This window comes from Piliocolobus tephrosceles, chromosome 1, assembly GCF_002776525.5.
Source record: "Piliocolobus tephrosceles isolate RC106 chromosome 1, ASM277652v3, whole genome shotgun sequence".
In the NCBI taxonomy this organism is placed as follows: domain Eukaryota; kingdom Metazoa; phylum Chordata; class Mammalia; order Primates; family Cercopithecidae; genus Piliocolobus; species Piliocolobus tephrosceles.
In genome coordinates this window covers 18,107,985-18,121,077 of record NC_045434.1, presented here as the reverse complement: position 1 = coordinate 18,121,077, position 13,093 = coordinate 18,107,985, and the positions used below count along the sequence as shown (strand labels likewise).

General features: G+C 46.2%; 1 protein-coding gene across 1 annotated transcript in view; it reads right to left on the bottom strand.

Moving 5' to 3' along the window:
- The window catches only part of PGBD5 (piggyBac transposable element derived 5), a 106,352-nt gene that overhangs the window by 14,379 nt on the left and 78,880 nt on the right, over positions 1-13,093 (bottom strand). The window contains exon 4 of the mRNA XM_023191820.2: positions 1,635-1,815. Coding sequence (XP_023047588.1) covers positions 1,635-1,815 — 181 coding nt within the window. The remainder of the gene's footprint in view (positions 1-1,634; positions 1,816-13,093) is intronic.

The following is a 13,093-nucleotide window of genomic DNA, read 5'->3' as shown; positions in this document are numbered from 1 at the left end:
ACAGACACACGCAGACACAAACACAGATGCACACACATACAGACACAGACACACACATACACAGATACAGACACACAGACACATACACACAGTACACAGACACACACTGAGACACACACACAGACACAGATACAGACACACAGACACAGGGACACAGACACAGGTACACACACAGAGATACACACAAATACACAGATGCACACAGACACACAGACACAAACACAGATGCACACATGGACACACACATAGGTACACACACATAGACACAGACACAAACGCACACACACACAGACACAGCCACACATAGACACAAACACACAGATGAACACATGGACACAGACGCACACACAGACACGCAGATGCACACAGACACAAAGACACATATAGACACACACACACACACCCCAACAGACATACACATACACACACACAGATACACAGATGCATACACAGACACACACATACATACATACATACACATATATAACCCCTCTACTTTCAGTCCAGGTTGATGGTGTGAGGCAGGGAACAGGCCATGGAACACACAAACACCACACTCGCAGTACCTGCATTCAGCCTTGCACAAGTGGGCAGGACAGATGGCAGTCCCGGTTCTCACTCTGAACTCGAACAGAGAACCCACCATTCTTCCAAAGCAGCTGGGCACTGTGCTTCAGGGCCAATTTTGTCTCGCTTTACTTTCACAGTCCCACTTCACATCGTCTGATCTCTCTACCCTTGATTCTTCCAACAAACAACTATTGAGCCCTGGGCTTTGCAGATGAGTAAGATGCAGCTGAGGCCAGCAAAAAGTGAAGTCCAGGGCTGCGGCCTCACTGCAGCTGCCAGGGATCTGGGATGTCAGCTGTCTACATCTTGTTACTTAAGAGGGTCTAGTTTTAAGGTCAGATGTCTGACTGCTGTTGAGCAAAAGGTCTGTAATTCTAGTCTAGTGGCTGCTGCAGGGGAGCTGGCACTTTTTGTGTTTCTCGTGAGTGTACCAGATCTAAATCCCCAAAGGCAGGACAAAGCGAAGGCCAAGGCAGCTTGCCACGGGGCTCCCTGAACTGGTCCAGATCTCCTTTATCTATAGACCCTATGTCCTCCAGAGCCATGGAAGGGTTGCCTAGTCTTTGCCACACATGCACCAAGCACCTGAGCACCCAGAATACCTAAGACTTTTCTCAGGCCCACTGTACTGTTTCCCGTCTTCGCACAATTCTTGTCTGTCTCCTGGGAAGGGGCCACATTATAGAGGATGGGTGAGTTCCAGAGACTTCCTAGAGCCTTACTAGGAGCTGTGCCCAGGGCACACAGGCTTTTGATGGCTGCGAATTTCCAACAGGGGACATACAAAGAAATGCCCCAAAGACCGGGCAGAGCTTGGCGCAAGGTCTAGACACGTCCTCTAGACCTTGAGCCCGTGGCTCACACACCTTGCAATCTCTAGTGCCCAGCGGAGTCCAGCACACAGGGTGGCTGAGATGCATCTGTTCCCTCAAGGAAGGGCCTCATCACCTGGCATCCTGTGGTCTGTGCTGGCCATCACGCATCTGTACCCCAACCTGAACCTCTTCCACCACTTTCCTGGGGGAGGCAGGGCCACGTCCCCACTAGCTCCCTACTTGACTTACCTTGCTTCTCAAACTCCTCAAACAGGGTCAGGCTGGTGATGCTGGGCCCGGTGAAGATGATGTAGTTCTTGCCTGCCGCGTTCCGGCACAGGCTCCTGGCCACCATGCTGTGGAGCTGGGGCTTATTCTTCAGCGCGTCCAGGCCATCTGGGCCCCCGCCTTCCTTCAGGTGGACGTAAATCTTTAATAGAAACAGACAGAGGTTAGCGTGCTCATAGCAGTGTCAGGCTGGGAGCCTGAGTATTCAGCAAGCATGGGTCTCCCGGGTCTTAGTCATCAGGCTGGGAGTCCGTGGAAAAGCCCCCATCATCTTTTCAGCTCACAGGAGCTCTAGGTCACCCCCAAGCACACCCCATGGCCTTGGCGACTGGTGACTCAGCACCAGATGCTTCAGTTTGGAAAGGTCAAGGCAGAGGAGGAAAAGAACAAGCAGCTGCGGGTAATGGGACTGTGCAAACACATTCCCCAGCTTTCAAACACAGGAATGACTTAAATTCACTATAAATAAAATTAAAGGCAATCTCACCTGTTAGGAATACATGTATCTGTGTACTTTCCATTTGAATACAGCTTTTTTTTTTTTTTTTTTTTTTGGGAATGGAGTCTCGCTCTGTCACCCAGGCTGGAGTGCAGTGGCTGGATCTCAGCTCACTGCAAGCTCCGCCTCCCGGGTTTACGCCATTCTCCTGCCTCAGCCTCCCGAGCAGCTGGGACTACAGGTGCCCGCCACCTCGCCCAGCTAGTTTTTTTTGTATTTTTTAGTAGAGACAGGGTTTCACTGTGTTAGCCAGGATGGTCTTGATCTTGTGACCTCATGATCCGCCCATCTCGGCCTCCCAAAGTGCTGGGATTACAGGCGTGAGACATCGCGCCCGGCCCTGAATACAGCTTTTTAATTGACAAGGTATGTTCATAATGACTGTTAAATTTGTTCTTTACAGTGACCCACATCAGTCAGGCAGAAGAGGTTGATTCCCCTCATGGTGCAGAGGAGACAGGACTGAGGGCTAATCATTTGCCCAAGAGTCCAAGGCCAACAAAGAGGACGTGTGGGAGCAATTTTTAAACGTTGTTTCATGCTGCTTCCATGAACATCATCAAAGGGGCAGAGGCAGGAAAGTTAATGGACTGAAGAAGAGCATGTTCAAAAAATCCTCCAGTACGGGTGCAAGAAATGTGACTTAGCAAGAATGTCTTAAACAAACAAACAAACAAACACAACATAAAATGTGGTGTTGGATGACAGTAAGTCACTGCAAACCAGAACTGCTTGAGAACTTCGACGGATCTGAGCCCGCCACAGATTATTTATACATTAACACACGCAGCTACATGTTGCCTGTGGTTTCTATACAGATATCTACACTCAAATTTTTAAATGCTATGTATTGTTTTTTTAATTGCTGCATCACAAATGACCACAAACTCAGTGGCTTCAACAGCGTCCATTTATGAGCTCATAGTTCTGTAGGCTGGAGGTCTGAGCAGGGCACGGCTGGCTTTTCTGCTCAGGGCAGCACAAGGCTGCAATCAAAATGTTGACTGGTGGGGTTCTCATCTGGTGCTTGGGATCTGCATTCAGGTTGTTTCCTTATGGCTGCAGGACTGAGGTCCTGTGTCCCTGCTGGCCGTCAGCCAGGGACTGCTCTCAGCTCCTGGGGGCAATAGGTAGTCCTTGCCACATGACCTTTTCCATTGTCAAAGCCAGCAATGATTGGCCAGGCACGGTGGCTCACACCTGTAATCCCAGCACTTTGGGAGGCTGAGGTGGGTGATCACCTGAGGTCATTAGTTCGAAGCCAGCCTGACCAACATGGTGAAACCCTGTCTCTATTAAAAATGCAAAAAATTAGCCAAGTGTGGCAGGCGCCTGTAATCCCAGTTATGCGGAAGGCTGAAGCAGGAGAATCACTTGAACCCAGGAGGCAAAGGTTGCAGTGAGCCAAGATCGTGCCATTGCACTCCAGCCTAGGTAACAAGAGTGAAACTCCGTCTCAAAAAAAAAAGGCAAGCCAGCAATGGGGACTGTTCCTGAAGCTTTCTTGTGCTTTCTGTGAGGAAGAGCCTGGTTCCTTTTCAGGGCTTACTTGGTTAGGTTGCGCCCATACAGGATAATTTCTTGTTAACAGATTTAGGACCATAATACATTTGCAAAATCCAAATTCCTTCTCATCAACACCCACATTAGTGTTTGAGCGAATAATGGGGAAGTGTGTGCACACCAGGGGCAGGAAGCCTGTGAGTATCTTAGAGTTCTAACACGCACTGGGGCACACTGGTTCCACACCAGGCACTTCTATGCATCTGAAGAACTACAATGTGATAGCTGAGAAATGGACTGCTTCCCCACCTGACTGAAACCAGCAGAGTGGAGATGACGTCAGTTTTATTCCCTGGGAAACAGACTGATTCAATGTACTGTCATGAAGACCCACAGTGAACAACATCGTTCCCGTCCAAACACTCAGCGTCAGTGAGGACGTGGGGGAAATGCGCACTGTGGTGATTGGTATAAATACGTATAAACTTTCTGGAGGGAAATTTTGCCCATGAATCAAAGACCTTGAAGTACGGCTGTTATGGAAAACAGTATGGAAGTTCCTCAAAAAATTAAAAATAGAAAAACCATAGGATCCAGAAATCTTACTTCTGGGTACACACCCAAAGGAACTGAAATCAGGATCCTCTAAGAGATACCTGCACTCCCACGTTCACTGCTGCGTTATTCACAATTGCCAAGATGTGGAAACACAAGTGTCCATCAGTGGATAAGTGGATAAAGGAAACGTGGCATATACACAAGATGAAATACTATTCAGCCTTTAAAAAGGAGGAAATCTTGCCATTTGCAACGACATGGACCTGGAGGACATTAAGCTAAGTGAAATAAGCCAAGCACAGGAAGAGAAATACTGTATGATCCCACTTACATGTGAACTTCAAGTTGAACTAATAGGAGAGAGTGGAATGGTGGTTACCAGGGGCTGGGGGATGGAAGTGGGAGTGGGGAGGTATTGGTCAAAGAATTCGAAATCTGTTAGATAGAAGGAATACGTTCAAGAGATCTATGGCATCACATGGTGACTACACTTAATAACGACATATTCTTGGAAATTGCCAAGACGGTTAATTTTAAGTGTTCTCACCACAAAAAAATGATAACTATCTGATGTGATGTATATGTTAATTGGCTCGATTTGGTCATTTCAGTGTCTACATATTTCAAAGTATATTGTACACAATAAAGATATACCATTTTTATTTGTTAATTTAAAAATAAATCTTGTAAAGACCTTAAAAATATTCATGCTATTTTACTCATGAGTTTCACTTTCAGGAATTCAATCCAAGGTAACAATCAGAAATGTGTTAAAAGGATTTATATATAAAATACCGTGTCCATTTCAGGGTTTTTTATAATAGTAAAAAAATTAACAATGACCTAATTATCTTACATGAAGAGGAGACTGGTTAAAATTATATATGTAGGTATAATGGAATGTGGTACACTTTAAAAAATTGTCATGTAGAAAAAATATTTAATAACAAAGAAAATGTTCACAGTATCATTGCAAGTAAAGTAGCCAGATTATAAAACAGTGAAAGTGTGTGTGTATGTGTGTGTTTATACAGATATGTTGACTATACACTCAAACAGCTATTTCTGTATAAAAAGTATTTATTAGAATGACAGCTATGCTGGACTTTTAACGTTTTTGATGTTAAATATGTAATACAAACCTAATCAGAAAATGACCCACTAAAAATAATTATAAAATAACTTCCTTATCAGGATTACTCAAGCATAGGAGTATTTGGAATTTGCAGTGTCTGCAGGGTCTGAGTGAATGGTTATTCATCATTTCCACACCTGGAGATGATGATGACTCTGAGAATCAGCGCAGCCTCTTGCTGTCTTGGAATTAACATATTTTCCCAGATGCCAGTGATGTGCAGCTGAGATTTTACAACTCCTGGGTAGGATACGGAAGGCAGCACTGTTGCAGGACTGTCTTGAAATTACTCAGCCTCGTGTCTACACACGCACCTCTGAAAACTGCCATTTTTCCAGACTCCAGCCAGTCTCTTCTGAAGAAGCAGACACTCAACTAGGATGTCACAGGAGAAGGGGACAGGCACTGAGCCAAAGGCACTGAGGCAAAGGAGACAGGCGCTGAGCCAAAGGTCAAAGATTCCTTATTAGGAAATCTAGAAGAAGGATACAGCCAAAAAGTGGCACCAATGAGAGTCCAAAGAGAGTCCCAAATGTGTGGCACTCATGGCTATAAAATAATGAGTTTCTAAAAGTGAATATAAAGTAGGACCTTCATTTAAATAAATACAAAAGATGGTAACCTTGAAAGTCTCAGCTGAGGGCATGATTTAGAAAAAAACTGTTGGCAAGGTAGTCAAAATCTGGCCAGGAAAAGGCTCAATCCAAGAGGTCCTGCTGGGTCTGATGGTCAGGCAGGTCTGGTACCCGACTGGTCCTGGTTTGCTTTGACACAATAACGTCAGGGGTCAAAGGCAGTAGCTTGTTTCCCTTAGTTGGATGAGCAACCTCCAACGAAGGCTTATCCCATCCAGGCCCTGTTGCTACAAATGCTTAAGCTATACAAGCTACGCTAATGATTGCGTCCAGGTTTAAGAGACTATCCTAAGGAATCCTGCCAGTAATCTGAGAAACAGCAGAATCACTGGGAACCCACACATGTATTCAGACGCTGGGTTGGGTATTTTCTACAAGAGCTCCCTAGACACAACACGGAAGGAAATACCATTCACTTAGATGTGTGACTACTTCCTAGTCGGCTTTTCAAAAAGTCAGATAAATCCCTAGACATTTCTAGAGAAAGCATTACCATATTAATATGGTTCCACCAAATGTGTAGACATAGGTGACTTTCTATCACTGGGCAAAATGCAGCCAGCCACAGACACTTCTGAGCTACAAGACTGTTTGACAAGTATCTCTAGGGCAGGAAAACGTACCATTTGGTGGCTGCCAAGCTTTTCACTTTTCCTAAAAAGTTTTGTTTTGCTCCTATGATTTATTAATTTTTAAATGCATATATTTAGGAAAGTAGGCATGAAAGTTTATTACTATATGGCATTATACTTTGCCCCAGACTAGTATTTCCAATGTTGCATACTTTATACTGACATTACAACAAAAAGGATCTTAGGAAATATGGATTATAGCAGTTAATACCCTGGGGGACACATACAGCACATGGCATTTATCTTAGCTCTCCTGAAATGTCCCCACGACCTCCAGATGCAGGATCCAGTTCATCTTTTCCCTCAACTTCTCAAAAGAACAGTAAGGCTAGTGGCAGTAGCTGCTGACTCACCAGCTGATAGTTCCACTAAGCTGTTGCTGGGATCGGGGCACCCTCTGCCTCTCCAACACAAAGAACTGAAGAAAGCCTAGTTCAGCTATACCAGTCTTGACCAATGAATGACCCTACTTCTCTTTCAGCACAGAAGCGAATCAGTTTCCTCAGTGAAGAGCATATCTGGGGGAAGGATATCACATTGTAGGGACTGGTGATCCCTTGCTTGAGTCTTTTATCGCTAGTGTGCAAGGAGCCATGAAGGTGTAAGTAATTCAGCTGTGGGGAAACAGCACAGCAGTGCATGATCTGCACTCACTGAAGATGCAGAATGAGATCGGGGGTGTGTGTGGCTGTCACCTGGGACATCTGCACGGGACAGCCACTTGAGAGAGCTGTGAATTGTAAATGACAGTCACTTGTCATGAGAGGAACTGAGGCAGGGAGGGTGAGTGCTGGGATACATGGGCACAGGCTGTCATTCACTGGCTTGTGGGTTTTGGGGCAAGTTACTTAATTGCTCTGAGCCTTGCTTTGGTTATCTGTAAGGACAACATTGCCATATGCACCTTGGAAGGCCATTGTCTTTAAGTGAAAACTGTGCACATAGAAGTGATTTTTTAATATAGCAAAGCTCTGTAACTGTGCTCCCAGTGTGGTTGCCTTCAGCCACATATGGCTGTTTTCATTTACATTTAAATTAAACTAAAATGAAAAATTCAGTCCTGTGGCCACACCAGTCACAATGCAAATAGTCAACAGTCACATGAGGCTAGGAACTGCCGTCATGGAGAGCACACATATGAAACATTTCCATCATTGCAGAGTCCTGCTGGACAATGCTGCTTGTGCCATCTTCATTTATTAGCTGGGGCTTCCACCAAAGTCTCTAAGTCATCACCATGCTGATGACTTTCATCTCTCATTGCCCAGGTTCTCTCTCATGCCTCTCACCGTGACCATGCCCAGGAAGAGCTCATGTGCTGAGTCTGTTCACGGTCCTTCTCCTCTCTGGCTGCACCTTCAGCACCGCTGACCCCTGTGGGAGCCTTGCCTTCACCTCATCCCAAAGCTCAAAGCCTGAGGTGGTTCTTTCAAAATGACAGGTTGGAGGAGGGACACGTATCAGCATGTGGGCTCTCTGTACACACTCATGTCTGTGCAGTTGAAGATTCTAAGTTCTTTAAGGAGAGGGCTGAATCTGATCCACTCAGTACCTGGTGCACTTACCTGGGCACTTAATAAATACTTCATTGTCATCTTTGAAGTCCTATACAGTAAAGACGTATGGGTGGATTAACTTCATTCAAAAGATGGAGAAAGAAGGTAGTTCTCAGCTACTTGCTCAAGGACACAAAGAGGTCCACAGTGATGTCTTCTACCTCAGCCAATCCCATCCTCAACTTACTGCATCCAACCTGGATAGGATCTCATGCCAGCATCCTCCTCACTGCACAATTAAACAAATGGACACATGTCCTGCCCTGCCCAGCTTCTGAATCCACGAGCAAAATTCACTCTAACCAATTAATTCCACGGTGGCCCTCACTTTTAGAGCCAATTCAATTAGCTATCGGTCAAGAGCAAAATATTTCACTTAGTATGTACAAAGATTGAGTCAAATAAGCAAAAAAACACTTTAGCACACCTTCCTTAAATTCTTTCAACATAAATAGTATGTCTCAAAACAAGGGAAATCAGTGACACGGATGCTAGACCACTGTCCTACATTAAGCTGGATAAAAGATACTTTGCTTTTTGTCTAAATCAGGAAAAGTTCTTTCCTTGGGGGAGTCAACATAGCCTGTTGGTTAAGAAGGTGGGATCTAAGGTCAGAATGGCTGGGTTTAATCCCAGGTCTACTGCTTTACAGATGTAATTTTAGGCAAGATAGCAAATTTCTCTGTGCCTCAGTTTCCTTACCAAGAAACAGTGGCAGTGACATTACTTGCCTCATGAGGCCCTTGTGGAGAAAAATGAATACTGCATGTGAAGTGTTTAAGCACAGAGCCTGGCCCATAACACACGCTCTGTAAATGTTCGTCATTCTTTCCTGAATGCCAGAAGCAGCTGCCAGAATCCACAGATGAGACTGAGGAAGGAAAGGGGCTTCCAGGTCAGCTAGCTTAGCAGCACGGGGCGCACGGACCTCATTCAGAGTGTCCCTCACAGATGTCATGAGGGCTCTGCCTGGACAGATTCCACGATGTGTGCAGGGGGTAGGAAGCAGGGGTCCTTTTGCTTGGGGGTTCCATCTTGAATTCTGGCTTCTAAAGCCCATGTACTTCCGGAGTATGTCAATGCCCAGCATGAACCGGAAGCCCTGCCTCCACTGAGCAGGGCTGTCATTCAGAATTGCCTCCTTGACATGACAGCCACCCAGCCCTCTGAAGACAGTCTGTCCTGTCTTCTTCAGATGACACCTCCCTATGTCCCTCCAAGCCCCACTCAGGACACCACTCAGGACACCTCCCAGACATCTGCTCTTCAGCCCCTCCTTGGTGTTTGTCCATCTGTCAACATCCCAACAGGAACACTGGTCTCATGCTGCAGAGGCAGGTGCCCGGCCCAACATGTTCAAATAGGAGAAATCTGCTCTTTTAGATTATACCATTAAAAAAAAATAGTGGATCATTTTTTTTTTTCCTGCTCCAAAGAATCTTGGGGCTGCATTAATCACTAAAGGTCGACAGAACATTAACCCGTTGGCCAATTTTTCCTGCTGGATCCTCAATCTTTTTGACATTGTGAAGCCTGAACAGCAGTCTCTGCAGAGAACTGACGGACAGTTTTCTTTCCACCCACAGACAGGGCACAGCCTTCCAGGATGAGCAGCCACAACATCTTGGATCGAGGAACTCCAATCGCCCAATTAGTAGGCTTTTCCCTACACTGGAAGATTCATCATCGTATAAACCTCTCCTTTTTCTCCTCCTTGGCTCACAGGGGAGACTGCAGATGAGGGGAGAGGAAGGGAACCTTGGCTAGCTCCCACGCTTGCACCCCCTCTGCAAACAGGGTAGGGCTGGAGGGTGTTTTGACATCTAGGTCAGTCCTTAGGAGGCCTGTGACACAGGATAAATACAGATAGTCTCTAATTTACACTGGTTTGACTTAAGATTTTTTGACTTCATGATCATGTGAAAGCAGTAGGCATTCAGTAGAAATTCCTTCAAATGTTGACTTTTTCCTCGGCTAGTGATATGCTGTGCAGTGCTGGGTGGTGATGCTGGGTGGTGGCAGCAGCTGCAGCTCCCCGTCAGCCAGGTGATCATGAGGGTAAACAACCATGAAATATTCAACACTTTATTATAAAAGAGGCTTTTGTGTTAATTTTGCCCAGCTGCAGGATAATGTAAGTGTTCTGGGCATGTTTAAGGTAGACGAGGCTAAACTATGCTGTTTGGTATGTTAGTTATATTAAATGCTTTTTTTTTTTTAGAAGTGGAGTCTCATTATGTTGTCCAGGCTGGTCTCAAACTCCTGGCCTCAAGCAGTCTTCTCCCTCAGCCTCCCACATTACTGGTACTACAGGAACTCGCCACTGTACCCAGCTTTAAATGCATTTTTGACTTAAGACATTTTCTTTTTTTTTTGAGATAGGGTTTCGCTCTGAGACCCAGGCTGGAGTGCAGTGGTGCAATCATGGCTTATTGCAGCCTTGATCTCCCAGGCTCAAGGGATCCTTCCTCCTCAGCCACCCAAGTAGCTGGGTCTACAGGTGTGTGCCACCACACTCAGCTAATTTTTACATTTTTTGTGGAGACAAGGTTTTGCCATGTTGCCCAGGCTGGTCTTGAACTCCTGGGCTCAAGTGATCTGCCTACCTTGGCCTCCCAAAGTGCTGGGATTACAGGTGTGAGCCACTGTGCTTAACTGACAAGATATTTTCAGCTTACTAGGGGTTTATCACAGGGACGTAACCCCATTATAAGTCGAGGAACTTCCGTATGCTGTTTTAAGTGGACCATGGTATCTAGCAGTGGGTAACCAGCAGTGGGAAAGCCAGCCTGGGTAAACAGCAGTGGGAAAGGCAAAAAAGAAGGCATTGGCTGTGGCCTCATATATACCCAGCATTCTGCACCCAGGGAGCAAGCATATCTCAAGATTTCCTGAGCCCCACCTTATAAATAATTCCCTGCCTGCTTATTCTTGTCTTAAGTGCTGCTATTAAAACGTTGGGTGTCTTGGTGCTTGGGCTGTGGCAAGAGCTCATGGCCGCTCTGTCCTTTGCCACACCACACACCCTGCCGTATGCGCCTCTGGGGGTGTTTCTTACCCCTGCAGGTGCCTTCCTGTAGCCCTGTGATGTACAGACACATCTCCAGTACTGCACTTGTCACTCTATGTCAATGAGTATTTTTAACGTGTCCATCTCTCCTACTGGAGAGGCAGTGAGGGCTCTCTCTATTCTCTAGTTCTGAGGGGCCAAGCACGAAGCTCAGTCTATGGTGGTGTAGTTAACCAAACAGTCCAGGCCTAGATTTGCATTGGTACAAGTCTTATCTTCCCATCTCCTTATTGTAAAACTTCTTGAAAACAGGGACCTGTCCAACTCTTACCAATAAATAAATAAATAAATAAATAAATAATAAATAAAAATAAATAGAGATTATTAGCTAAAAAAAAGCAACACTGAAGAAAGCATTGCCCAGGCCCTCTAGTTCAGACTCCCAGGTGGTCAACAGCAGTGAGAATCAGAGAAGCAAACAGGCCTAAATAAACCAGGTGCGCCAGAGGAAGCCCCCTGTAGTAGCCAGGATTCTCCCGAGACACAGAAGCAGTAGTGTGTATATATAAACACAATTATGTATGGAAGGTGGGAGGGTGGGAGAGTGGGAGGAAGAGGCAGAGGTATTTATTTTAAGGAACTGGCTCATGCAAATCAGAGGCTGGCAAGTCCAAAAATCAGGGAAGCCCAGCAGGCTGGGTACTCAGGGACAAGGTGCTGCTGAAGCCCGAAGGCCCTCTGCTGGCAGAATTCCCTTTTTCTCGGGGTACAGCAATCATTTTCATTTTCTTTTCTTTTTCTTTCTTTCTCTCTCTCTTTTTTTTTTTTGAGATGGATTTTCACTCTTGTTGCCCAGGCTGGAGTGCAGTAGTGCGATCTCGGCTCACTGCAACCGCCGCCTCCCAGGTTCAAGTGATTCTGCTATCTCAGCCTCCCAAGTAGCTGGGATTACAGGCATGCGCCACCACACACAGCTAATTTTTTTTTGTATTTTTAGTAGAGTCTGAGTTTCACCATGTTGGTCAGGCTGGTCTTGAACTCTGACCTCGGGTGATCCACCCACCTTGGCCTCCCAAAGTACTGGGATTACAGGCGTGAGCCACCGCACCCGGCCAGCAATCATTTTCTTAAGGGCTTCAGCTGATTGGCCGAGGCCCACCCACATTATGGAGGCTAATGTGTTTTCCTCAAAAGCCACCCATTTAAATTTTAATCTCATCTAAACAGCATACCTTCCCAGCAACATCTAGACTACTATTTGACCAAATAGCTGGGTACCATGGTCCAGCCAAGTTGAGACATCCAAGTGACCATCACACCCCCAAGCCTGGCTGATATCAAGGGGTAAAGCTAGAAAGCCGACTCAGGCAGGAAGTAAAGAACAGGCACTCCCAGGCATCCCTGCACCCCACAGAGACGCTGGACGACGGACTGGCTCAACAACACTACAACTCAGTGACCGCAAGTACTGCCCCTGCACGGAATGCAGACAGACGGTGACAGGGCTGAAGGCCAGGAAGCACATGCGCTGTCCCAGCCATTCATCTATCCCTTCTTGGGAGCCCCATGCGCCGCCCTGGGAGAGCTGGAGATCGTGGCCAGTCTGACCCAGGGAAGTGAGACGAGCTTCACGGGAGACAGAGTAGAGCTTGCAACTAGACCATGGCCCCTCCTCCGAGCTCCCAACGCACTGACAGGGAATCTGGAAGGCACCTGGGCTCATGGGAGATCCACCACTTCTAGGTATCAGTGTGCTATGCAGCTAAGAGATGTGCCCTCATCTGCTGCAATGATGGAAAAGTTGTAGAGAGGATGATGGTGACAGCTGCACAACACTGAATGTACTTAGTGCCACTGAGTCACACACTTAACAATGGTGAAAATGGAAAATT